This window comes from Cebidichthys violaceus, unplaced genomic scaffold (genome assembly GCF_023349555.1).
Source record: "Cebidichthys violaceus isolate CVI_PGR_0920_01 unplaced genomic scaffold, fCebVio1.0.p SCAF_21, whole genome shotgun sequence".
Lineage (NCBI taxonomy): Eukaryota > Metazoa > Chordata > Actinopteri > Perciformes > Stichaeidae > Cebidichthys > Cebidichthys violaceus.
In genome coordinates, this window is record NW_027176384.1 from 11,083,884 (window position 1) to 11,111,513 (window position 27,630).

A 27,630-nucleotide genomic window follows, 5' to 3' on the forward strand; every position below is an offset into this window, starting at 1 on the left:
GATCAGCCCTCGCGCTGTCCAGGTGTTCGGTGTATGATATTGCAGAGATCCATCTGGGACCGTTTTTTGGAGCTTTATCAGTGTCTCTGCACGACATGGCCTAACGCGATGTGCATTGTCCACAAAACCCGGCTGTCACTCGGACCTCTGAAATGCAGTTTTTCCGCCTCATCTCTCCGGGAATGAAGCGGGAACACCGTTAAAATGAAGACTGACACGGGGATGAGAATTTGAGCTGTGTGTTTATACCTCGAGTGAGGGGAAAAGCTAGCGGGTAGGCTAGCCAGCTAGCTCAGAAACACCCGGCTCGGATAACCGGATTCGTGCGACCATGGCCGGGCTCATCAAGAAGCAGATCCTGAAGCATCTCTCCAGGTCAGTCGTGAGCTGTGTTAGCAGTTAGCTCGCGTCCCTGTTGTCTGTCAGACTGTCAGCTGCGTGTTCAGGTGACGTAACCCTCACTGACCCGAGACAGCAGCTAACTGGCTAACACTAGCTGGTTAGCTAGTGTCGGGCTAATCCCTCTGTACTCGCTATGGAGCAGGTTGAACCGGTCGAGTGGTTGAGTCAGATTGTTTAAAACGACAATCTCAGCTAATGGCAGAGTATCCCCGAGTAAGTGTCAGCTAATAACACACCGACTGCAGCAATAAACCACACAATAATGAGGTAATTTGACAGTAATATGACATTAATATGTCGATACGTTGTGAAGGGCATGGTGCAGGTTTGTTTACGTGGTTAAACCCTTCTTATCTGGTCTTTTCACAACTGTGCCTCCCTATCAGATATCACATGGACCGTCAACGCACCACACGAGATCATTAGAGAAGGACATGTCCTAAAGCATCAGTCTGTCCCCTTAATTGAACACATTTGACAGCATGTGTCTGCTCCTGCAGGCCCCCATTGATGTATCTAGAGACACACGAGCCTCATATTGGTTCAGGATTTGTTTAATGGCGCTACCACTTGCTGTGTGAAGCCTCCCTATAATTTAAAAATGTTTTGCTGTTTTGAGCAGCATCAGCTTGACCCGCTTCACATGCATTATTTATCCTTTTCCACTGTCCCTCAAGGGACTTTCTGTGGACTACTTCCTTGTTTTGTTCCAGAAGCAGAGCTTGAAAACACAGAGCCTGCCCTGCGCTCACTCACTCACCTGCTGCTGACCTAGAACAGAGCTCCTTCAAACAGAAGAGTGCCTTGAATAATAATGTGTTAAACTCAAAAAAAAGAAAGAAATGACAGCTGTCACGTTCACATCGCAGCTCACAGATGACTGATGTCTTTGAGAAGCTCGTCGGTATGCAGGTGGACCGGCTCGTGTTTGTGGAAAACGGAAAAAAGCACAAAGGTGATCGTGCTCTGGGAGGAAAGTGTTTGTGGTGACTCGGTTTGTGATTTAATGAAATCCTCACATGGCACAATACCTTAATGGTGTTTAGGCTTTCGCCTGTTTTGTCTCCAACACACAGCCTGTGAGTGGCATGCCCTTCACTGTCCTAGTACCCTAAGTTTGTGTGTGTGTGTGTGTGTGTGTGTGTGTGTGTGTGTGTGTGTGTGTGTGTGTGTGTGTGTGTGTGTGTGTGTGTGTGTGTGTGTGTGTGTGTGTGTGTGTGTGTGTGTGTGTGAGAGAGATTGTGAGTCGAGGCAATGCAATGCACACATGACTGTGCATGCCCTCAGCAGCATTAGCGTCGACATTGACAGGAAGTGACCCGAAGAGTAGCGATGACGTCACCCTCTGATCGTCTATGTCCCGTCCTGATTGGTCCGGCACCGAGCGGGAAGCTGGATCTGTCGGGCCAATCCCGCGCGCGTTCGGTGGCACCATTTACAGTACGTCCTCCACTGTATGTCTGCAGGTGCAGCAGAGTGATGCGCAGGCTCTGGACGCTTTAAGTTGGGAGATGGGTTGAAAGATGTCGTCCGCTCAGCCGCTGCCTCGTCAGCACCAGGCCAGGAGTAGTAAAAGCCCCGCTGGCTAGATTACTCACACTGCTCCTAGGTGTGCTTTGACAACTACAGGTTATGTTGCGGGTGTCAACACGTCCGCTCAGTGTTTGCAGATGACACGCGTCTGTCCCAATACCTGGGTGGACCGGGACAAGCCTTTTTTTTTTGTTTTTAAGAGTGAGGCAGCAGCACCACCGTCATTGCAGCTCATTGACTCAGTAGTCTGCAGTGTCTGTTCCTCCTCATGTGCACTGAGGCATGCAGGGCGGTTTTTCTTCTTCTTCTTCTTCTTCTTCTTCCGGTTAGAAGAAGCAGTGTGAGCGGCTTTTCGTGTGCAAGGATGAGCTTAAGTTGGAGGAGTTGTCCTAATGTGACAGTGTATCGATGAAGACGGCTTGAACTCTGGGAGCCCCTGGGAGTGATTAGATGACACGGTGTGTGTGTGTGTGTGTGTGTGTGTGTGTGTGTGTGTGTGTGTGTGTGTGTGTGTGTGTGTGTGTGTGTGTGTGTGTGTGTGTGTGTGTTTGTCGTCATTACAGACAGGCTTAGATTATCGACAGGACTAACAGAGCCAGCTCCTGTTACACACACACACACACACACACACACACACACACACACACACACACACACACACACACACTCTTTTTATCCTCTGTGCTTTGTTCCCTGTCAAAGACAGTTTGTCTTGCTTTCACAGGCCGCAGGCTTAACTGGTAGATAGTTTGACACAGCAGCTTAATTCCAGGTGTTTAAGAATGAGACTCAAACTTTGTATTAAGGACTGGCCTTGTGACGGAGACAATGCATTCCCGCATGGAGCTCTGCAGAGAAAAGGGGACTTGGATTGTCTTACTGTCTTCCCTCTGACTTACTATTCCCCCGATTCCGTCTTTCAATTGTCGATTAATCTGCCGATGATCTTCACGAGAACTTTTTTTTTTTTTGCCGTTTTAAATGTCTGTGAAAAATGGGAAAAGGCAATTTCCCAGAGTTCAAGGGGGCATCTTCAAATGTCTTGTTTTGTCTGACAAATGGTTGGTAATCCAAATGTATTTAAATCGCAAAGATTTAAAGCGGAGAAAAGCAGCAAATCCTCACATTTTAGAAGCTTTATTCAACTCTGAGGACGACTTAAATCAATTGAAGTAGTTGGATGAGTTATCGGTTAGTCCCACATTTATTCACACTCTTTTCTTTTAAGCCAGATGGAAACTTTAGTCCTCCCTGAAAGCCATCCGAAGTGATGCTGCGACAGATTATATTTCTTTTGAAGGAACCAGAAAAATGTCACACACCGACCCTCCTGCCTATCCACACCATGCGGATTACAGACCGCTTATTAATGTCACAAGACCGCAGCCGTCCCCACCGTAGACGGCGAAATCTTAAGGGGGCGACTAGCTCACTAGGCTGAGAGGGTTGTCTGGAGACCGGAGGGTCGGCAGCTCGATCCTTGGCTGGGACGTGTTCTGAGTCGAAGTGTCCTTGAGCAAGACACTGTCCGTCCCCCTAGCGGCTCCCCGGGCGGCTGTCATGGGCAGCCCACCCCTCCCTGGTACAGGGATGGGGTCAAATGCAGAGAAAAATTTCCCCCCCATAATAAAAATAAAATAAAATATATAAAATCTACATCCTCAGTATCAGAGAATGTGGGAACGTCGAGTGGTGGAGGGAGATTTGCCTGATGCGCATAAAGCAAAGCTGTTGACAGACAAACGTACACAGAATAAAAAGATCATCACTACAGCTTCTAACGGAACGAGAACTCTTCAGTCAGACGTTCTGAAGTTCAGCCCGCTGCGGTGTGAGACACGAGTCTCTTTCTGCTGCTGCGTTTGTCGCCGTGGGCCCTCTTTTAGGTCCGAACTCCATTGTTTCCGGCGTTACGGCTCACTGCTGGTGGGAACGCTATTGCGGCGCGAGTCACGACTGAGTGCCGGGCTGTGGGCGTCTCATCAGTGCGTAGCTGTGACGTACTCGAAGTACAGCTGAGTGTTGTTGTTGACGCGTGTGTGTGTGTGTGTGTGTGTGTGTGTGCGTGTGCGTGTAGGACTTTGTGCACAGCCGTAGATGTGTGTGTCTTTTGCACTTGTGCTGGTATGTGGGCGGGAAAGTAATTCACATGATCCATTTTGATGATGACTTTGAGGAGACGCAGTCTTTTTAATTACTGTTCTGTTTGTGCTGCATAGTGTGTTTTTTTTTTTTTGTCTGTCAACACACATTCGCTACGAACACGTTGCAAAGCAGCTTTAATATCAGGACGGTGTGCCGTGCAGAATCGTAAAGCAACACAGTAGAGACGTCATCAACCCTGTTTTTTTTGCAACATGCTGTAGGTTTTCGATTGTAATGGAGTGAGACCTCTGCTCGCAGGAGGCCGCGGACCTCTCGCTCTTTCGTTGTTGTTTGAGCAACAACGAAGAAAAATCAGCTGGATCCGGCTTACAATGAAAAAGTATTTATAATTCACAAATGCTAAAAAGACAATTACAAACTGAATTACACTGTCGACAGTAAGGAATCGCGAAACCGAGTTCAAACACTCTTCCCCCCCCTAACCGGCCAACAAACGCCAGTTTACAGTAAAGAAGATCGCCAAGAACTGAACAGCGTCTCTCCGAACAATGTTTTTATACCCAAAAGTCAACGGTTTACATTCAAAATCTAGTAACAACTTCAGTATCTGGCTAAAATTCAATTGTCTCCTCCTGGCCTCAGACAATGCTCTCCATTGGTCCACATGATGATCCTGGTAATGTCCGTTGGTCCACCTCCTCGTAAAAGCTCCGTCCATCCGACCCCCCCCCCCCCGCTTGACCACCGTCCTGTCTCCCGCGGCGCCGATTCACCTCCGACCCATCACATCTCCATATATGGTCATGAAAAACTCTGAAACTCTCGCCCTTCCTCTCCTTGCCCTCTCTCTACTCTAAACAGTCACCTACTATACTTCTAGTCTAATACATTCAATTGATTAAGATTGTGTGGTTATACTATCCTTTACAAGTGAATATACTGTAAACCTATTATACATTACACAAGTGAATATTTTGTGAACATATGATATTTTATACTTTCTTTAGGTGTGCTTTAAATCAAACTATTGTACTTCTAAACTTAAATTCCTCACACGATGCGACGTGAGAGGAAGACTGCTGGCACGACTCGAGACTATCTGAAACCAAAGCGTTTAACCTTTGGCATTTAGCAACCCTCGATTATAGCTATATCAATAAAACAACAGAAGGATTTCCCAATAAAGACACCTGGACTTTGCTATCCGCTCTCTTGAGGAACAAAATAAGCAAGACAGTCGGATGATGAAGCTGTAAATGGGTCACGTTAGGCCTTCAGTCGAACTTCAGCAGACCGTTCCTCCAGGAGGCATCATTGAAAGTGAACATTGGGTGAAGATGGTAGACGACGGCATCATTGAGAAGCGCTTCATGCTGGTGGGTGGTTGTTATTTTTAGACAGCCTGCAGACACTGCGGTGCTGCTGGCCTCTAACAGAAGTGCAATAAATCATGTTTTTCCACTCGCGAGCCAATAAAAATATATTCGGAAATATATAAACAAAATTGGATTATGTTTATTAGACATTAGAGAGGCGCGTGTTAAAGCGAAGTCGGTCGACCACCACCATGTGAAACGAATGATTATGTTTTTAGGAACACTTTTAAAGTCATTTCATTTGTCGGATCGCGCCACAGGCTTCGTATGCTTCATCGGGTGGGTTTCTGTTGGGTTTCGTCAACTAAGTAAAGTCCCTCGACACTCATTACACTCCACCGCTGACACTGAATGGGCTGGTGAAGGATTTAGAGGCCAATTTAAATGTCACGTCCTCCATTCTTGTCGTCGAGCCAAAGCCTGCTGCTTGGTCTAATAAACACTGGCAGCGATGAATGTGGAAACGCATCAGATCCACTTTATTTCTGTCGTTTCTTTGTCTCTCTTTCTGTTCGTCTTGTTCTCTTTGTCTCTTTGTGTTGCCCAAGCCGTGGTCACCAAAAACAAGCAGCTCGTCTGTTTGAGTCACTCTCGCCATCTCTCTCTCTCTCTCTCTCTCTCCTCTCTCTCTCTCTCTCTCTCTCTCTCTCTCTCTCTCTCTCTCTCTCTCTCCCTCTCTCTCTCTCTCCATCTCTTTCTCTCTCTCTCTCTCTCTCTCTCTCTCTCTCTCTCTCTCTCTCTCCTCTCTCTCTCTCTCTCTCTCTCTCTCTCTCTCTCTCTGAGCCAGGTGATTATGAGATCACTCTTTCTCTCTCTTTCTCTCTCTTTCTCTCTCTCTCTCTCTCTCTCTCTCTCTCTCTCTCTCTCTCTCTCTCTCTCTCTCTCTCTCTCTCTCTCTCTGGCACTGATGTCATCAGGCTGCGCCACAAATGCACCGTCACAGGGCAGGAAAAAGTGTCTCTGTTTCCATTCACAGGATCCGCAGACATCAGCAGAAAAGAGTGGCGGACTGAAGTCTGCTTCTCACTGTATTTGTGGTTCGGGGGACGGGGACGTCTTTAAAGTTGATTTACACACTTACACACACACACACACACACACACACACACACACACACACACACACACCACACACACACACACACACACACACACAAAGAAGACAGTACATGATCATTTTCCGTCACACCCCTCTCCAGCCGGTGAGCTCACCCCTGCTGACTGGAATAACGGCCGAGAGCCGGAGACGAGAGGGAAAGATGCCGGTGTGTGTGTGTGAACTTAATCCCCTCGGCCTCCTGCTGCTGCTCCCAATGCACAAGTCTGTCTGTGTAATTCAACTCATTTAGAGCGAGTCGCCTCGATATGAGACAGCGGATCGACGACATGTTATTACGGTGTTTATTTCTGATTTTGGAAGAAGGGGAGAGGAAGCAAAGGGAGATGAGGAGAGAGAGAGAGAGGGAGAGGGAGAGAGAGAGAGAGAGAGAGGGAGAGAGGGAGAGAGAGGGGGAGAGAGAGAGAGAGAGAGAGAGGGACGCTAGCCGGCTAGCTGGTGGATACTTGATCAGCAGCAGGAATGAATATTTCACTGTTTACAAGGCAACACCACGCATCTCTCAGACAGACTGTGGTGCTGTATGCCCATGTGAGCGCATGTGCACAGAATGATATCTGTTGTTGTCTTGTACCACCGCGCTGACTCTCTGTTTGTCTCTGCTGCTGAATAATTTACAGGTTACACGTTGAATTTGGAAAAGAATCTTAACACCGCAAGGTGAAGGTGTCAAACCGAATCATAAACGGCGGAATCATAAAGCGTTGCTCGCGGGGGGCAAAGTGTCTTTTCACACCGGGAGTACGTCTCGCTGTGTCTCACGTGAAGTGAAGACGCAGACCGCGAGACGGTATCCGGTTACAGAGTGACACAATCGTACAGCACCGCTTTTTTTTTTTAACGGTCCTCTTTTAGCTTTTGTATCGATAACCAATCACTCAAACAATGACGCATGATTAGAGCGTAACGCCTAGTGTCACACCGTCACGTATTGAAGTATTCTTCCTCTCTATTTCTTATTCTTTCATCAGATATTTCACCATGTGAATAGTAGCTTTGCTGTGATTATTTGACAAAGTTGTCTTGTGTGTGATTTGAGCACATTGGCTCACGTTCCTCCATCGTATCTTAAGTCAGTAGGGCAGTAAAGCACTAAACCGTCGCTCTGTTGTCGCCACTGTGTCGTCGGCTGTGAAGCCCTTGAGCTTTGAGCCGGCCTCATTTACAGACGCGTGCTGTAAGTGTAGCGAGAGATTAGCTAGTAACGACATTTAACCCGCTTGTGCTGTTCACAACGGCAGCGTTCATGGAGCTCAAACCAGGAGGACGTGCGCGTCAAAGAGAGGACGTGAAATCCATACCATCCCTGTTTTTTTGTTTTGTTTTTTTTATAAGGGAGATTCCGTCAGACTGGACTGCGGAGATTCCCGGGTCAATGATCCATTCGGTATCTGCCCACTCTGCTAACTATTAACCCCGTAATCAGACCGTGAGCGTGGGCAGAAAACACTTAGGTCACGGCCACTGGAGTTTGTGTGTTCAAGCATATTTACTGAAGCTAAAGAGCAAATAGAGCGAACACACAGAATCGCCTCAGCACACAGAGATGTTTTATATATATATATATATGTGTGTATATATACATAGCATTTCCTGTGAGACTGAGGTTGTAAAGATTAATACAAGCTCATACCTTTTTTTAATTAAAGGGGTTTATTGGCGTCTGATGCGGTACAGTTTGTCACACTGAAGCCTTTTCCTTTACCTCCCACTGTAGCATCCTGTCTGCTCTCTTTCTCTCCGTCTTTAAAATCCTCTATATCATATTTCAATCAAACTCTTTTTAGACCGTCTGTACCTTCCCCTCGTCATTATCGTATTATGAGGAAACTATAGAAACGAAGCAAACAAGTACAGTTAACAACTCGGCTTAAATGGAGAGAAACCCCCTCTTTTCTAAAGGCAGGTTGGAGTGTCTAGCAGCTGTATTTATAGCCATACTTGCTGGGTTGATCGTCTCATAGCATGACTTCAGAAGCTATGTATAACCCTAAATTATAGGATGTGTGTGTTATTGAAATGATGTGGGTTTTATTATTCTTAGTTGTAAGAAGAAAACCGAGCTTGCTTCAGAACATACTGTCTATTGCCTGATATTCATGACAGATTGCTTTTTCAAATGAGTGTTTTTAAAAATTGTGTGTGTGTGTGTGTGTGTGTGTGTGTGTGTGTGTGTGTGTGTGTGTGTGTGTTGCATTGGACAGACATCCCTCTGTTCACCCCTAACAGTTGGGACCTGTAAATATTACATCTATACATATTCCCAGGCTCAAAGCCGCCCTTTTTTCTTCTCACCCGTGTGTCGTAGGTTTGCTAAGAACCTGTCGCCGGACAAAATCAACCTGAGCACGCTGAAGGGGGAGGGCCAGCTCACCAACCTGGAGCTGGACGAGGAGGTCCTCCAGAGTCTGCTGGACCTGCCCACCTGGCTGGCCATCAACCGAGTGGAATGCAACAAGGCCGCCATCAGGGTGAGGGAGCCATGTGTCGACTCTGTGGCTTCTTAAAGGGATAGTTCTACATTTTGATTTCAAATACGCTGATTTGGTGTCCGGCAGGTGGTTGGATGAGAAGGATTGTTACCGCTCTCATCTGAACATTAAATAGGAAGCCGTAGCCAGTCTTTATGCTAAGCTAAGCTAACTGCCCGCATGCTGTTGCGTCATATGTACACATAGATAAGCGTTAGATAAGAAGATTGATACGTGAATAAGCATATTTCCCAAAAAATGTGAAGTTTTTGCTTTGCATCTTTATTTCTTTAAAGGGGATTGTTAAAACCAAAAGTACAAAGATCTGATTTATTTACAAACTCATCTTTAAAATAATGTACACAAATGATTGACATGATTTTTTTATTTCAGTCCTAAATGAAAGGAAAAGCCAGAAAACAACATCATTCTCCTCTGTATGCAAACAGACATGCTGACACTTGATTCAAGATCGATGCAGATATCTAGTAACTACTATCGTGTACACTTCCATTGAGTCTGTGCACAACACACACACACACACACACACACACACACATGCTCTGCTGGAGCTGATGCCTGACATGTGGTCACGGTCATCATGGTCATGGTATAAGAGCAGACTCTGACACGCCCTGGAAACAGTGACTGTAATTTCCTTCGTGACTGAGACTTTTCTTTTCCTCACGTTTGTCTCTCTGTCCTTCTCTCGTTCATTCCTCAACCCTGTCTTCACACACTTGTTTGAATCTCCATTTTGTCGGTCGCTGCCCTTCCTGGCCTTGAAATATTGTCATTGCTGCGTCATTGTCAGTGTTGTAACGATAATACCCACATCATTCTCAGTAAGCGTGTGTGTGTGTGTGTGTGCGTGTGTGTGTGTGTGTGGCATCAGATTTCTCTGTGAAACAGTGGAACTGTTGCATTGTGTTGCTTACTGTTGGTAAAACAAAACAAAAAAAACGAGAACATGTGTCTATCTCACTTCCTCACTCGTTAGATCCCCTTCTCTTCTTCGTCTCTTCCTGTTACTGAGGAGCAACACTCTCACCTCTAACATCCACTGATGTAGACCGCTCTAAATGTTCCCGCTCTAAAGGTTTAAAGTGGCAGGTCTGAGCCAACGGCCCCCTACTGGCACCTCCTAGCATCTCTACGACCAGGCGAATGAAACGTGTGTCTTAATTCAATTAGAGCCCGCAAATCCTTGATTCTTGATTTACGACTTCTCGGAGAAGGAGTCGCTCCGCGGCGGCGGGAACTGCAAAGTGAACATGAGCGTTTAATCTCTTTCGCTCTATAATTTGACACGGACTTGAATCAAGAGGCGGCATGTTGAGGATTAATGGAGCTCCGGAGCTGAATGGAACGAACCGCCTGTCAGTCCGGACTCATTGATTTCTTTTTCTTCCTTCATCTTCTGAGCTAACTGGCCTGCTGTTTTTCCACTTGATTTAATTCTGCGTGCTTCAGTAGCATTTTAACTTGATTTGTGCGTCCCCATTGATTTGAATGGTAATGTAGTTTAGCGTTTTTCGGGAGCACTAAAAGGCCAAACGCTTGCCGACTGGATCAGAATACTGTGAGGCTGAAGATAAAGCTAAGCCACTGTTCTGTTGTCATTCTCAGATACCATGGACAAAGTTGAAGACTCACCCCATCACTTTGGTAAGTTTCACCCACAACACCCGTCGCTCACGTAATCAAAAGAGCTCATTGAGAAGTTTTTTATTTTCCACGTTTGTTGTCATTCAAATCATCAAAATCTCCAATTTACAAACCCGATTTGTTTCTTAACGTAATGGGAGCGATGGATTTTTTGGGGTCCATCGCACGTTGAGCGACGCAGTTCATCACAAGGTGAAGAGCAGGAAGCCGCTGAAGGTGTTGTAGTAATAGCTGTCGTCGAACACCACCCTGTTGGCGTAGAGCTGCACGTACACGCTGTCTCCGGCCTCCAGCTGCACCACGGCTGCGTTGGTGGCGCTGTCCTGGCTGTCGTCGCCCACCGTGTCCCACGTGGACACCATCTTCTGGTTGTTCATCATCAGGGACACCACCGAGTTGGGCTGTCCGGTGTTGTTGTTGTACATGGTGTAGCTGAAGTAGTACATCCCCCGGACCATGGCGGTGAAGATGCCCGTGGCGGGGTTGTAGCCGCTGCCGATGTTGGAGAGGATTCTCTGGTATTTCAGCGGCGTGTCCGTTCCGAACGGACCGGTCGAGGTTCCCAAAGCGGCGGAGAAAGCCATCTTTGATGCGGTCGAAGACGTGAGGTCCGCGAGGGCCTTCAGCTGCTCGTCCTGGGCCTGGTTTATCTTCTGGACCTCTTGGGACTGGCTTTTGTAGGACTCCAAGGTGGTTTCGACGCCGGCCATCTTCTGCATCATGGCGCTGAGGTTGTCCTCCAGCTTGCCCTGTGTCTGCGCCATGGCCTCCAGCTTCTCCCCCATGGCTGCCACCGCGGTGAGCAGGGCGCAGGTGTCGGGTTGGCAGACCGCCATGCTGGTCCCGGTCCCCAGGTGGCTGTAATTCCCAGAGCACAGGCTGCCGGAGACCGACAACAACAGGAAGAATAAACGCTCCATTTTTGATTTTCTTTTTCTGACCTTCGTCCACACGGAACCTGGATTTTGCGTGCGGTCCTCGGTCCTCATTTATATATATATGCTCCCGTCACCGGGTGTTTCGCAACATGTTTGTCACCGCCTCGATGTGTTATATAATATACAACAAACATATCGGGGGAACACAAAACTATCGCGACGCTATTAATCTGACATGTATCATGATTACCCGCATAATACAAAGGGCATTATTCTAAAAAGGTAGCACAATGGCACTTTGCTGTATCCGCTATGAGTCACTATATTGTATAACACAATGTTATCACGCCACCAACAATGGCGTGGAAGTATTCTACAACAGCGTGAAAGGGAAGACGGGCTACTGCATGAAGGCGGGAACAAAAGAGTGTCAAGACTTTTATTAATTAGAGAACGGTTCTTGGTGTTTCAAGGTGTTTTATCTCGCTTAGACAGGCTGCTGCTTGTGCGCGAGTGAACAATAATATGTAGGCGGCCTCCACACCTCCTGTGGCAAAGGGCGAAACTGGCCCCAACAGCTTATTTTTATCAACTTCAAAATCTTCAATCTTTTTCCACACGTGAGGTGCAGAATAGATGACTGACATTAAGACAAAAACAGGAGTCAACACGCTGATGGAAAACTGCCACAGCAGCGTGACAATGTTCATGTGAATGTCGGTATGATACAGTATGATTCACCATATGAGTGGAGCCTGATCTTGGGTTCAAATCACTGGGTTTAAACGGAACGAATAGACATGCAGACGCACTGCATAAAAGACGCTGTGCAGCAGCCATTCGTGCGTCGATTTAGAATTTATATCTGAACTGGCCGATGCAGTCCTGATGAAGACTTTGGCTGTTTGGTAGTGAAGCTGAGCCTGTGACTTGGTTGCAGACTCTGGATAAAGTGGTGATGGAGATGAGCACCTGTGATGAGCCCCGCCCCCCTAATGGCCCGTCTCCCATAGCCACAGCATCAGGACAAAGGTGAGCGCTGCTGCTCTTTCTTTTGTGCATTCTTGTAACTCCATTATTTCCATTTGGGTGAAAATCTCTACTTTTTGTTATTGCAGACTCATCATAATAATAATGTATTGCACCCTGTTGCTGAGCACTGCTTATCACCTTGTTTGACCTGACTTTCTCTCCAGTGAATATGGCTTTGCTGAGAAGGTGGTGGAGGGCATGTCACTGTCCATCAACTCCATCGTCATCAGGATCAGTGCCAAGGCCTTTAACGCGTCCTTTGAGCTCTCCCAGCTGCAGGTCTACAGCGTCAACACCAGCTGGAGCATCAGTGACCTGCGCTTCACCCGCATCCAGGACCCCCAGAGGGGAGAGGTCCGTGTTCATTCATTCTTTCTATTGAAGAGACTTCTAAGATGTTTGTTTCTTATGGTGCTTCCACTCCCGCTTGGTTCAGATCCTGACGTTCAAGGAGATCAGCTGGCAGATGATCCGCATCGAGGCTGACGCTATCCAGAGCGCCGAGCATGAGATGCTGAGCGCCCCCATTCGCCTCATCACCAACCAGTCCAAGATCCGAGTCACTCTCAAGAGACGGGTCAGCAGCAAAAACACACACACACACACACACACACACACACACACACACACACACACACACACACACACACATAGTCCTATCTCCTAAATATGCTGTCTGTGGGGTTTTAGTTCATATTGTAAAAACTTATACCTGATACCTGTACCTGATAAAGAACATGTAACGTGCGCTTCGAGTGTTCGGCTGTTATAAACAAGTACCTCACACAATAAGAGAATTTCCCTACGAGTGTCACGTTCCATTTACGGGAGCTCTCAGGCTACCTCCACCTGCATAATGCATGTCTGTGCCAACGGCTCTGCCCGACACAGATTAAGGACTGTAACGTGGTGGCCTCCAAGCTGATTCTGATCCTGGACGACCTGCTCTGGGTGCTGACCGACTCCCAGCTCAAAGCCATGGTGCAGTATGCCAAGTCGCTCAGCGAGGCCATGGAGAAGTCTGCGCAGCAGAGGAAGAGCATGGCCACAGAAGACCAGGTGCGCATGTCAATGCCCAAATGTCACGCTCTGTGGCGACGCCGCGTCACGGTCTGGTAGTTTGCCCTCTCTGCCATATGGCGTCCGTCTGCCTCCGCCGTCTTTGTCTCTCTCTGTTGCTGTCGGCGTCTTTCAGCACGTCCTGCTTTTTTTTTTTGCGTCTGAAACACATGCGCTCACTAAATGTACATGCATTGATCGCCCAAGCAAAATTCACACCTATCCAGGTCGCACGAAACATGCATTGGTCAATTTGTATGTTTTAGTCTGATACTCCATCTACTGGACGAATTGAGTATTGCATGATTCAGCAGTTGGTTGAACCAAACGCTCCGTTCAGTCTCTGTCTGCCTAACATTGACGTGAAAACGGGCTACAAACCTCCAACACTGATCCTGGTATCTGCGTGTTTGTTCACCAGGTGTCATCGGCGCCGCCCTCGGCCCAGCAGGTGCGTACGCAGCAGGCGTCCTCGGCGGCCGAGCAGAGCGCCACCATGGCCAAGCTGTTCAGCGCCTACGACGTGTGCGAGACTTCCCACCACCTCCAGATCACGCACCTCGACCTGCACATCTGCGACGACATCCACGTTAAGGACAAAGGTAGCGTGTGCACCGATCTACGTGGGCGTGACACAGAAACCTTTTTCTCTTCAATGCGATTCATAAAATGGTCTTTGACTCTTCATGAATACACACGCCTGCTCAAGCTCTGGCCTCAATTGCCTTTTTCTTTCTTTTTTTTTTAACTCAACAGCATGTCACTACAAAGCTTAGACTTGACTATTTTTCTGCCTGTCTTTCTCTGTGCAGTGAGCAATAAGAGGATAACAGGTGGAGCCATGCAGCTCTCCTTCAGCTCCATCACTCTGGACTACTACCCTTTCCACAGAGCAGGTATGACACTACCTCACCGTGTGATTCCTGCAACCTATGCAATGCTTCCTGGATCTTCGTGATGTACTCCCTGCATGCAATCTGCATGTTTAAACGCTGACATTCTTACATCTCCCCTTTTTTTACCTTGGGATGCAAAATCAAAAAAGATTCACGTCAAACAAAGGACGACTACCTGAACCGATTTTTCCTCCTCTCCAGGTGACAGTTGTGACCACTGGATGCACTACAGCGAGGCCACCAAGACCAGAGAGGGCTGGGTGCGGAACCTGCTCAACGAGTTCAACTCCAACGTGGAGATGCTAAAGAGCGCGGTCCGAGACCACCAAGGGCCGGCCGCCGCGCACACTTCCCCGCAGCACGGTAAACCCGCGCGCCTCAGGGTGTCGCACTTTTTGTTGCTTCTCCTGGCGCACGGCACATCACCCCTGTGGATTTTCTGTCCTCCCCAGTGTCCCTTAGGGACGATGTGTATGGGCCTCTAGGAAGTCAGGAGAGAGCAGGAGGAGGAATAGGGCTTAGGGAGGCGGAGGGAGGACTCCTAGAGTGGAGCGCAAACCCGCAGCCTCCGGCCCAGTGCTGCTGGTGCCTTGAGCCAGGTACCTCGGGTGTGTGTGCGCACAGCTGGCTGCGGTGATGCGCACCTTTTTTTTTTTTTTGAAAGGCACAAAGGTTTCTCATTGGTGAACTGAGTGGTTTCTCTGTTTGTCTCCCTCGCTTCCTTGTCATTTCATTTTTGTCCCTCCTTTCTCTGTCCTTCAATCTCTCGTTTTCTCTCTCTCTCTCTCTCTCTCTCGTTCTCTCTCTCGTTCTCTCTCTCTCCAGGTAAGATAAACACCTCCTCCAGCGCCTCCTTCAGTCCTCCTCTCCCTCAAAGCCCCAAGACCCAGCTCATGTCCAGCTCTGTTGTTCTCAGGATAGCTGACTTCAGCATCTATCAGGTCAGCGCAGACGCACTCTGGCTCACACACCTTCATGTTTGGAATCACAGAGGTACTACACAGTCTTCGCTGCTGACTTTTAGTGACGGTTTCTGTGTCTTTTTTTTTTTTTTTGTGTGTTTGCAGGTGTCGACAGCGGACCAGCGGCGCTCCAGCCCCAAGGCCATGATCTCCTGCAATAAGAAGTCCTTGTACCTTCCCCCAGAGATGCCAGCCATTCATGTCGAGTTCACGGAGTACTACTTCCCCGATGGAAAAGACTACCCAAGTAAGACTTCTGTGTGTTTTTAGCGTCTTATTTTAGAAACATTCATCTTCATAAGTAGGTCGGTTTTTATACTCCAGGCACACTGTTCTGGCTTTCTTTCCCTCCTCCTGTTTGGATCTGTTCAGCCCATTTATTCAGCTGTGGGGAAGTCACTGAGAGGACATTGATTTTTCTGAATTACGCCCAGTGTTCTGAATGACCCAATTAATTCATGTTATGGATTTCACACAAATTCCCTTACAAAATGATACTTACATTAAACACTTTTATGTTTTTTCTTCTCTTTTTATTTTTGTCAATAAAGCGGAAATTGTTCTTTCTCGTGTTTTCTCTCTTTGTCATTTCTCTAATGTCTCGTTCCTCCCTCCTCTATGTGACTAAAGAATGCGTAACGCCACATCTCTTCCCACTTCCGCACTTCCTCCCGCCCCTCTAGTCCCGTGTCCTAACCTGTACGTCCAGCTGAACGCCCTGCAGCTGGTTCTGGATCCTCGCAGCCTGGTGTGGATCAACCTGTTCGCCCTGGACCTCAGGCAGAGCCTGGAGCAGTTCATGGAGATCTACAAGCTCAGCGACTCGCAGAAGCCCGAAGAGCACGTCGACATCAAGGTGGACGGCCTCATGCTCAAGGTGAGGTGGAATGCAGAGAGCTTTTTGTTCAGGTTTAAAGGGTGGAATGAGTTCTCTGGTACTGATTTAGTTGTTTTCTACGCTCCATCAGCTGGTGATTCCCATCGATCGGGACGCCTCCTGCCCCCCTGATCTGCCTCGCTCCATCTCGGTGCAGACCTCAGAAATGGTGGCCACGAACACCCGGCACCCGGCTAACTGCACCCGCTCCCACCTCGAGGCCCTGCTGCAGGCCTTCGAGGAGCAGCCCTTCTTCTCTCCCTGTTTCTCCTCGTTCCCTCGCTCCCCCTCCTCGGTGCCCCTCCTCCACCCCGTCTTCCAGCGCCACGCTCACGAGCAAGACACCAAGCTGCACGACATCTACCGGGGCCTGGTGGTGCCCGCGCTGGGCACGGACTCCCTCAAGATGCCGGCCGCCGCTGACTTTTGGGCGCTGCACTTTGCCCAGTTCTGGGTGGACTACGAAGGCACCCGCGGAGGCAAAGGGCGGCCGCAGCCCTTTGTGGACTCCTTCCCTCTGACCGTGTGGGCGGGTCAGCCTGCGAAGATTGTCCAGCACCAGGAGAAGCTCAGGTGTGCCGCTGGATCAGGTTTGTCCAGGAGCACATCGGGAGAGGCCGTCGCACGGCTGCAGAGGAAGCGGTTGTTGAAAGACTATTACGGCACCGATGCCCACGATGCAGCACCGCCTCCCAGTAACGGACTCCATAAACCCCTCTCATTGGACAGTCTGCCTTCCTCCACCTCCTCTTTGTCATCATCGAGTAAAGATGCAAATGTGCATGTGTTGGTGCACGTGCAGAAGCATTTGAGTGCTCAGGTATGTTTTTTCATTCTTTTGGCTGTGAAAACGGCACAGTATGTGGTGTGAAACTCTTTCCTCTGAATGGATGAAGCAACAACGTGATGATGAATCATTCATTTGGAATCTTGATGACTTTTGATAACCGCTTTTGTATGTGTGTGTGCGTGTGTGTGTGTGCAGGTGAGCCACCGGCAGTATGTGTTTCTGATGCAGCTCCAACGCAGCATCAAAGCCCTGCAGCAGACTCTACAGCAGGATCTGGAGAAGATGGGCTGCAAGAAGGACCGCAAGGATCCCTCTCAGCATCCTGCAGACCACCAGCCCTTCACCGTCTGCCTGGGCCTCCTGCTGAAAAGCGCGGAGGTGTCGCTGCTCCTGAAGCCCGTCCCCCGTCCCGAGGGTTCCGGATCTCCCCTGGGGTCTGAGCTCTCCCCCTCAGAGAGCCGAGGAACTCTGGATGCAGGAGAGGGAGCGGAGAAGGGGAGCGAAGGCGCCGGATCCGGGTCTGAGGGCGGAGCCGCCAAAGGGGCGTGCACTGTAGACCAGCTGCTATGTGGTGAGGGATCAGAGGGCGGAGCCACGCACGGCCCTGCCCCTCTTGTCCCCAACTACACTTCAACTACACGTCCCGACTCCAATCACAAAGCGTCAGTGGACGAGAGGACTTTCGCTAAGTGCTCTGGGAGGCGGACTTCAGATGAAGGGGGCGAGATGGTGGTGGACGGAGGAGAAGATGTGGGAGGCGGACTAGACTCTAAAAGCCAGACGAGTGACCCGCTGTCTGACTGTGGTGACAAAGACAAGTCTGCAGCCGCCAAGATGCCTCAGTCAGTATCCAGGTATTGAGTTTATCACACAAACAGGTTGTTCATTTCTATCACAGTGTCTCTGTCACTGAGAAACTACAGGACTGTACTGTGGATAATGAGTGTTTCTCTCTCTCTAATTGAATCTGTCTCTTCCTGAACACAAGAGCAGTGTGTTGAACTCCCGTATGAGTGTTTGTCCGTCTGAACGTGACTCCACTCTGATGATGTCATGAATGTCGGCTGGCCTCGACCTGCTGTGTGTGTGTGTGTGTGTGTGTGTGTGTGTGTGTGTGTGTGTGTGTGTGTGTGTGTGTGTGTGTGTGTGTGTGTGTGTGTGTGTAAAATCTCATTTACTCGTCATCTTCTCGTCATTCCTTAACTCATTCACTTCCTTTTCTGCCTCTTGACCCTTGCTTTGACCGTTGCGAGTTGTGTGTGTGTGTGTGTGTGTGTGTGTGTGTGTGTGTTTTCTCTCTACCAAGGAAAGGAAGTTTGTCTGTGGTTTCTGATCTCCTCAGCTCCTCAAACTCCAGCAGATCCACGTCCCTTTATTCCATGTCCAACATGTAAGGCACTGGATCTGTGACTAGCCGTGCGAGCGTGTGTGTGTGTGTGTGTGGCTTCGTCTTTGTGAACCCTAGATGAGAACAAATCGGTGAAAAAACGTGCGTGGCGTGAATCCCCCGGTGGGCGTGCATGTCTGCATGCGTGCATGACACGCTGGTCCCGGTCTGTGTTAAATGACTGTTGTGTTTGGTGTCTACCTGTTGACTCGTGGTGGATGGATATTTGTGATTACTCTGTTTTTTCTAGCCTTGTGTTCTCAGTTTTTTTGGGAGCCACTTTGATTTGAACCGTTGAGCGAGTTTCTCTGTGGATCGTTTCTTGCTCTTGGAGGGAGAGCACACTTGGTTCTTCTAACATGACCTTAAACAACACCACACTAAGGACTGAAGCCATGTTTAATTCATGACTCGTCGAGTAAGCCCCGTCGGCTCTCCGAGAGCGCAGCAGCCTCTGCTCAGTGTCAGCAGAGGAAGAAATCCCGATCAGATATGACGAAATAAAAGCACCGTTTGTTGTTTTAGTTTTTTTTTCCCTCCTAACAATCAATGTCACTGTCCATCATAAATCACTAGCATGCATTGACTGTTGCCCAAGCAGATTTCAAAAAAGATATGATTCACCCGCTCCATGTCTTGTGTGTGTGTGTTGTAGTGGTCGTTTGATGCGGGACCGCTCCCAGTCCAGCTTCTCTGTGTCCTACAAGAACATGAAGAAGAGCCCGTCCCTGCAGTCGCTGGACAACATCTCCATAGACAGCTACCTGATGGAGGACGGAGACACGTACAGTCTGCTGGAGAGAGGTGGAGCGAACATTAATGCATCCTGTACGCACTGTTGTACAGCAAATAGCCTTTTTTTTTTTTTTGTCTTTAATCTTTGAAATAACCTTTTTAAAAAATATGATCGCTGCACATTTACTGGTAGGCAACTGTATTGACCAGAAGGTGGCAGCATTGTGCTGATACGTCGGTAATGTACAGTACAGGGGAAGCTTCTTTAGTCATGAAAAAAAACAGATGACATTTCTTTTTACAATTAACACCGACATGCAAATGACATGGTAGTACAAAATGTAAACCACACTTTGGTGTTTAGTCTCATGATGCATTGATAAAGCCTGACAACGCATCAAAGTCTTAAGTATGTATATACTAGGCGTTATATAATCTGTTTATTTCTACTCGCGGTACAGACGACGTGTCCATCTCGGGCTTCAAGGATGCCGTCGGCGAACAGAGTGCCACTGAGAGCGCCACCGAGGCTGTGATTGGTCAGGAGCAGGAGGGAGGCGTGTCCCCCGACACCGTCAGCGCTACCTCCCAGAGCATCGACGATCCCACCAAAGATATAGTAAGAGACCAAAAACGGCTAGAAAATGAGGTTTGGAAACGACACAAAACGGGTGGAAAATATATTCATAACTCGATATTGATGTTGTGGATCCATATCTCATCTCGTATAATGTTCTGCTTCTCACGGTGAAGATTAATAACTACTGTAACTGTGGGTTCATATTCTAAATAGATCTGGCCTAAAAGTATTCTATGTACAATACTAGAGTCAGAAATCCACATGCAGTAAATGTGAAATTATCGGAAGTATAGTAAAAGAATCCCAGTTTCACGCTCACAGAATATGGCGGCGCTGATTGTTCTTCTTCTTCTTCTTCTTGGTTCCTCTCCCCCAGGTGTCGGTGCTGGTGTTGAAGGTGCAGTCGGTGTGTGTGGCCATGGAGGCGTTCGGCGAGAGCACGGCCGTGGCTCTGGAGGTGGGCCGGGTCACACCCAGCCAGCTGGGCAACGTCAGCCTGAGACAGTACCTCAGCAACCGCAGCCTGGGTAAGAAGAAGCCTGCGTCACCGATACACCGATTCACCGATTCACCTCGGCACACATCTGTCCAAAAGTCTGTCTACGTCCTCAACCCAAACGACGTCAATCTCAGAGACACGTTTCACGTTTGGACTCTATATGCTACACATGATATTATAGATGTCATGTGGAGTATAAAACCTCATTGACACACTAATAAAAAACTGAACTACTATAATCACAGAGCACGAACAAGACCAAACATATTGGCTTTTATCTGGCAGGTCAAAACAGGAACTAGCTACATCAAATTGCCATATGAATATTATCAAAGTTAAGAAATCCTCAAGTGTCAAAATACTGGAGTAAGAACAAGCTGCCCCTGTTTTATAATTGTGAGCTGCTGATTACATAAAACAAGTCCGCTAAAATAGACTTCAGCAGAAGTAGGCTGCAGCCTATTTCTTTGGTCCAAACTAAAGCGGAAGATGAAAGTGAAGGGACATTTGTCAAGATTCAAGCCCACAAGTGGGGCAGCTACCAAACAAGAAAGAACAACAGGGGAGTGTGTGTGTGTGTGTGTGTGTGTGTGTGTGTGTGTGTGTGTGTGTGTGTGTGTGTGTGTGTGTGTGTGTGTGTGTGTGTGTGTGTGTGTGTGTGTGTGTGTGTGTGTGGATTTAGACTAAAGCCGGTCACATAAACAACATTTTGTTCTTTTGTAGATTCTATTTTTCGATGATCTTTTTCTGGTATTTTTTCCTTATTTATAAGAGTGAGAGGATGAACGAGGACGTAGAGAGGAACTACATGTGGTGAAGGTCCTGGAGCAGACTTTGAGCTGTTCTGTTGGGTTTAAACCACCAGGACGCTCCACAACTGACACCCCCCCCCAGCTCCTCCATGAGACAGACAGATGGGGAGACCAGCAGCAACATTAACATATTCCTGTCTCACCAAATATCGATTGATTTTAGTCCGTTTTCATGCAAAAAATGAAAAACACTTGATGGTGCCACAATCTTAAATGTGAGAATGAATAGCTTTGCTTGGTCTTACATTATAGTAAATTGAATATTTTTGACATATTTCACTGTTTTTTTCGATGTTCAATAGATCAAACGATTATTGGATTAATTGAGGAAATAATCATCTGATTAATCTAAAATGAAAATAATCACCCTAGTCTGAATCCCTTAATGTCCTAGGGTATGTTAACCACTACTTCAAGTACACGCACACACACACACACGCACACACACACACACACACACACACACACACACACACACACACACACACACACACACACACACACACACACACACACAAGGTACCCCCTCCTTTTATTTACCTTGCCATAACTCCCCACAGGTATGGTGTGTTCAGTACCAATACCTGCTCACAGTAGCCAAGGTAACTGCTGTGTGTTAATTCACCACCTGTAACTTAACATGCATGCTTGCCTCTGCGTGTCTGTTTCCACCTGTGTGTGTGTGTGTGTGTGTGTGTGTGTTTTTTTTTCTTCCAGTTTGTCTTCTGTCAGATCTCACTTCCAGACTCGGGACTTTAGCTCGACGGCATGCACTGCAAGATGCACATAGTGTTGCAATTCAAGTGATGGCATGAAGTGTGTGTGTGTGTGTGTGTGTGTGTGTGTGTGTGTGTGTGTGTGTGTGTGTGTGTGTGTGTGTGTGTGTGTGTGTGAGACTGTGACTGCTCATTTTCCAGAAGCAGCGGGTGTTTATGTGACATTGAGATCTCTTTCCGTGTGTGTGTGTGACTTAATAGAGGTTAAATTTGTGAGCAATCGAGTGAGTGGACCCATTATTTGCCACATTAGCCCTTAAGTGTGTGTGTGTGTGTGTGTGTGTGTGTGTGTGTGTGTGTGTGTGTCAGCCACATTCAAATGAAGTGCAGACTGGCGTTAACCCCTGATCTTCCCATTCACTGCTCTGTCTAATTCGTCCTCCCTCCTTCCTCCCCCTCCTTCCTCCTCTCTCCACTGCAGCAGACTTTGCCGTTTCAGTCCAGTGATTCAGGCAATGAGAGAAACGCCGGCTTTCCCCCTCGCTACCTCTTCCTCCTCCTATCTCACAAGAGCAATCCCTCCTCCTCCCTCTTTTTCCTCCACCTTTCCTCCTCACTCTTCCCTCCAGCTCCTACTCCATCTTCCTACTAATCCTCTGTCATTTAACCCCCCCCCCCCCCCTCCCCTCTTCACCTTTTCTTCCCTTCATCTCCTTCCCTCTCTAGGCCATCTTTTCTCTTCCTCCTGTCTTATCAGAGTCACTCAGTCCCTGGCTGCCGGCTCCCTCCCTCCACTTCTCTCTTTCCTCACCCCCTCCCATTTTCCCTCTCTCTCTTTCTCGCCCAGGTTTGAGAGAGAATAAGTCATTTTGTCTTAGAAAAGCTGACAGGTGTGTGTGTGCGTGTGCGTGTGTGTGTGTGGTTGTGGAATTGCTCTATGGTATTAATCCTCTCCTGCCTTTCCTTCAGAGCGCACATTAAAGGACGTGACGCACTTCTCTCAGTCATAATGAGAAGATTTCTCTCTTTAAGTGGCCATTTTCATGCCTTGCTGAGTGTTTCGCCTGTTTTAAAAACTTGTGCCTGTAATTGTGCGCTTGCCGGCTCAATTTGTGTGTAAAGTTTGTGTGAAAGGAGGGTTTTAATTACCCCCCCCCCCCCCCCCCCCCCCCCCCCCCCCCGCTCGGGTTTAACGCCTCTAAACCTCGATTTTTTTTTTATCAATTTCTGTTTCTCTTCTTTCTCTCTGTCCTCACTTTCTCCTCTTTTTTTTTCTTCCCTCTTTCTTTAAGCTTGTATCGTCACATTTTGCGGTGCTGAGAGTCTTTCTGTATGTAGTAGTACACCGTCAAGCCTTCCACACTTTTCAGCATCTGTAGAGTGTCTTATTCATGAAAAGGCAGGAAAAAAAAAAAGATTCTCTTTGAATCCTCAGTACTTAGGTGGGAGTTTCCACCGAATTCTCTAATCCCTTGTCCTCGGAAATAATTAAACATCACTGCAGCGAGGAGCCCGTGGGATTGTACAAAATCTTAACTCTCCTTCAGCCCACCTTTTTTTTTTTTATTCCTTTCTGTTTCTCTTTTTTTCAGCTCACTTTGCCTTTTCTGTGTTTCCAACTTTCTCTCCCACTCCTCCTTCTGATATTCTGCTTCCTTGTTTACACCTGGCCTTAACATGCACCCTTTCTAAATTTAGCTAGCTAAATTACGTTAAATTATCATAAACATTATTCAAATCAAACTGTAAATGCACTCGGTGTGTCCCGATGAGGACTTATAGAATTCACACAAACAAAGGAGAATAAGTGGACCCGCTAGCATCAGTGGTTTTCTTTCTAACAATTTGCTCGTGATGACTCGCCTGGTTAAATTCCATAAAATCAATCATTTTTTAGGGAATTTCTGTACCACAATTAACACAGGGACCCAGGATTAGAACCTGGAAAATGCATTTTTAATTCCACCGTATTTGATGTTTAATGTGCTAAAGCTGTATTAAACAAAGTATATAAAGGGAAAGAGAAATCCTATTTCATATTGGGTGTATTTTAAGGCGTTCGTGTATTTCAGCTGAGACATCTCTGCATCCACAGAAGCTAAACTGAACGCTAACCGCATCCTCCGTCTCTTCCCTCGCAGCCGGCGGTGACATCGGCTCCGCGTCAGCCGGCGGCCTCCACAGTCCGGAGGTGCGAGCTCGCCTCGAGAGCGGCCCGCGCGCCGCCGCTCACTCCCCGCTGGCCGAGCGCAACGGCTTCCTGCAGCTGCGTCTCTGCGGCTACCGAGCGAGCTTCTTGATGTCCACGCTGCGGAACCTGGCTCACTTCCTGGAGGACGACTCCGCGCCGCTGGTGCTGCCCATGGAGATCAGCGTCAGGGACACGCACGTCAACCTAAAGGTGAGGATCCCCGGCGTTTAGCACCGCCGTGTGATTCCAGCTCCCTGGACTCAGAGTTTAGAAGCTGGTGTTTTTCCCCCGAGGATATTGTTGCACGACTACTGTATACCTGCATGATTTCAGCAGGATATTAGTCCTGTGTTGCAGTAATAGACCCCATAACTCACTGCCACACAGTGCTGCAGCTTCTATAACCAAGTTAAATATTTTGAACCGTGGCCTAATTGGAATTTGGATTTGAACTGAATATTTAATGACATAGAAAGGCCTTTCTGCCGTCTCTCTTGGGTTCCTTCACGGGTGAGTAGATGTGCTGTGGAACTGATGTGGAAACTTGGATGTGGATAATTTCTCTCTCACCACCCTCCTCTTCCTCCCCTACACACACACACACACACACACACACACACACACACACACACACACACACGCGCGCACACTCAACATGTGCCGTCTCTGCTGCAGGACGACGGCCCCCGCGACAACACCACCGACTCGGAGCCCTCGCCCATCACCCTGCATGTGGACAGCCTCGTCATACACAGGAGAGACGACGGCTCCTTCTCTATAGGAGGTGAGAAACACGCATTTTCAGCTGCCAGATATTTCCACCTCCACTTCAGTTGCTGATTCACCGCCGTTGCATAAGTCGTCCGCGCTCCGTACATCCACACCTCCCAAACTCCCCCTCTGTCGTCTCTCCTCGTCCTCGCAGTGGACACGGCGGCAGAGACCAAATCCAGGGAAGAGGGTGCGTCGACCGACGGCGCTCTGACTCCGGTCCCGGAGGTTGTGGGCGGAGTCTTCGGCATACCAAAGGCTACACAGACCCAAGCCCCGCCCACCAGCCCTCCTCCGTCCACCAGAGAAACGGTGAGATGCGCGGCGAAGGCACACTGTGGCGGCATATGAGAGGTAGAAGTGTACAGGCACGAAATGCTGTCTAGAACGCCTGCAGACGATCTTAAAGGTGAAGATTTCAGCGAATCGCATTCAGCCACACATTTTAGTTTTTCTACAACCGAAAAAACTGGAGGCCGATATAAAAGAGATGAAGTGCCAAATTTTGGTTTTGCCAAGCTATTCCAGTCCAATGCTTGGCTTTCTTTCTGTTTACAGTGGGAGTGATATTGACTAATTTTATGCAGGATTCAAGTTTTATATTTTCAAACGGAATATTCAAAGTGAACAGATACATAACGCTCATCTGATCCAAACAACAAAGCAGGTTTTTTTTCCGCTCATTTGCTGTCAACATGAGTCATCCCGTGGCCCCTAACTGTGGGTGGAGTTGGGCGGTCGACATCCGACGATGAAGGCTTCAAGATGAGGCTGAAAGCTCCTTGAAAATGTCCAGAACAGGAGAACGTTATGTGAAAAGAGTTCACATAATTGATTTCACATTTCTGTTTCCAGATGCTGGTGGAGGAAAACGAATGTTTAAAAGTGGAGCTGTCCCGAACCAAGATGGCGCTGGCCGAGGCTCAGATGGAGAAGGACTCGCTGCTGCACCGCATGAAGACCCTCAAAGTCAACACCAGCTAGTCGGTCAATCAGCCCCCCCCCCCCCCCCGGCTGCAGTCACGAAGTCCGACACTGATGGGCAGCAAAAAAAATAAAATAAAGTAAACAAGCAAAGAAAAAGGCTAAGACGGCTCCCTTCACACGCGTGTGACTTCAGACTTAAAAAAGAAAAATATTTCCCTCGTAAAGCAATGCAGAGTCTGAGTTAAGACTCAAAAATACTCGTTTTTACGTGCTTGTCGTCTGTTTTATGTTCCCCACTTTGGACCGTGGAAGCTTGGAGAGAGTTGAAAAAGGGACATTTAACATGACTAGGTGTGTGTGTGTGTGTGTGTGTGTGTGTGTGTGTGTGTGTGTGTGTGTGTGAGAGAGAGAGAGAGAGAGAGAGAGAGAGAGACAGAGAGAAAAAGAAAGAGGATGAGGATCTATATCCGTGGTCGTGCCTACAGAAAACCCTTCCCACACTATTCCTGTTGTTAAAACGCAAAAGAATCACAGCTAACCTTAGATGAGCTTCATTCAGACCTGTACGTATGAAGGGAAACTGAATGTCGTATCTTCAGAGGAATGTCTAAAAAAAAAAAAAAAAAAGAATTATTTTGCACCGCACAGAAATGAAACTTGTAATTTAGTGCTTTCATATTCAGAGGGGACGAGACAAATCATTCTCTCACTCGTCCTCACAGTGTGTACAGTGTATATTGTATAAGAATGTCAACACATGACTATTTTCTTCAGAACTTTGAATGGTTATGCAGTGTTTGAGGTGTGTGTGTGTGTGTGTGTGTGTGTGTGTGTGTGCGTGTGCGTGTGTGTGTGTGTCTGCCAGAACAAGCATTTCATTACCAGTAGAGGATGAATTTATATCTGTCAGTTCCACAGCTTTGCCAGCAAAATGCCCCACAACAATGTTTGTTACCCTCCCTCCCCCCCCACCCCACCACCACACACTTATTTTTCTATGTGTAAATAGCTACTTAACTTGTGCAGCACTTTTAAAACAGAGGCACTGTAAATACAACAACCACAACTGTGAGAGAACAACGGTTGAGCTGAAGAGTGGAGAAATGTAGAACTTGTGTGCTCCCTTCTAAAAAAAGTTTAAAATAAAAAGAGAAGGAGAATTAAGGCTCTTTGAAGCTGCCTGACTACATATATACATATATATCTATACATATGTATATATGTGTCTTTATGTAAACTTCTAATCTGCCATGTGTCATTTCTTCATGGAGAAGTGTTGACCATATCTGCTGCTGTTCCCTGCTTCATGACTTCGGGGGAAACCCCGGACTAAATGTTAAAAATGACTAAAAATGGACTTACTAATGACAGCACATGCTTTGGCACAGCACAGACTATGAAAGGACCTTTTCTCCAAACTTGACAATTAACAGTATAGATTCAGTACAGTCTAAATATGCAACTGTCATAACTTGTACTTTAGCTCGGCCCAGTTCATTTCAGTATCTTTCTTTTGAGGAAAAAGTTGTTCTGTTTACTGTAAAAGACATGAAAGACGACTAGTTCTCTGCACAAATGCGGGTTTCAAGACTTGAAATGTAGGAAGTAGGATTTTAACGCGATTGTGTGTGAAGAGTTTTGCTTTGGGGAGAGAGGAAAAATGTTTGGTTTCATCTGGTGTGCTTTTCCTCATTCATCACGGCCCTCCTCTTCCTCTCCTCTCTGGGAGGCTCCTCCCCCTGGAACCCTGTGGAGGAAAGAAAAAACACAAAAAGTACTAAGTTGTATTTTGTCTGTCAAAGCTGCTGAAATACTGATGAAAATAAAAAGGATATCCAATCTAAAA

The 27,630-nt window shown here is 47.6% G+C and overlaps 2 protein-coding genes across 8 annotated transcripts; one reads left to right on the plus strand and one right to left on the minus strand.

Moving 5' to 3' along the window:
- On the plus strand, positions 1–27,630 carry bltp3b (bridge-like lipid transfer protein family member 3B). 7 transcript variants are annotated; one of them, XM_068717369.1, is made up of 24 exons: positions 1–375; positions 8,842–9,004; positions 10,634–10,672; positions 12,491–12,582; positions 12,747–12,936; positions 13,019–13,159; positions 13,474–13,641; positions 14,063–14,243; positions 14,454–14,537; positions 14,739–14,900; positions 14,990–15,136; positions 15,363–15,478; positions 15,605–15,746; positions 16,183–16,376; positions 16,468–17,196; positions 17,362–18,020; positions 19,209–19,357; positions 19,750–19,907; positions 20,245–20,395; positions 21,740–21,781; positions 24,037–24,296; positions 24,762–24,870; positions 25,012–25,169; positions 25,713–27,630. In XM_068717369.1, the coding sequence occupies exons 1-24, from the start codon at positions 332–334 to the stop codon at positions 25,839–25,841; spliced, it is 4,407 nt and encodes a 1,468-aa protein (XP_068573470.1). In that variant the 5' UTR covers positions 1–331; the 3' UTR covers positions 25,842–27,630. The 7 variants fall into 7 exon arrangements, with proteins under 7 accessions (XP_068573470.1, XP_068573464.1, XP_068573465.1 ...); XM_068717363.1 differs by lacking the exon at positions 14,990–15,136 and adding an exon at positions 18,473–18,556; XM_068717364.1 differs by lacking the exons at positions 14,990–15,136; positions 21,740–21,781 and adding an exon at positions 18,473–18,556 and having other exon boundaries at positions 19,209–19,381.
- LOC137877446 (cerebellin-1-like) lies at positions 10,718–11,592 on the minus strand. The gene has a single exon (XM_068717387.1). It carries the CDS (start codon positions 11,590–11,592, stop codon positions 10,858–10,860), a length of 735 nt encoding a protein of 244 aa, XP_068573488.1. The 3' UTR covers positions 10,718–10,857.

Bases quoted from the DNA above. Each gene is read 5' to 3' on its own strand.
- bltp3b (XM_068717369.1), top strand. From the start codon at position 332: ATGGCCGGGCTCATCAAGAAGCAGATCCTGAAGCATCTCTCCAG. The intron at 10,673-12,490 runs GTAAGTTTCACC...ACTTGGTTGCAG, and splicing joins AGACTCACCCCATCACTTTG to ACTCTGGATAAAGTGGTGAT. The intron at 14,538-14,738 runs GTATGACACTAC...CCTCCTCTCCAG, and splicing joins CTACCCTTTCCACAGAGCAG to GTGACAGTTGTGACCACTGG.
- LOC137877446 (XM_068717387.1), bottom strand. From the start codon at position 11,592: ATGGAGCGTTTATTCTTCCTGTTGTTGTCGGTCTCCGGCAGCCTGTGC.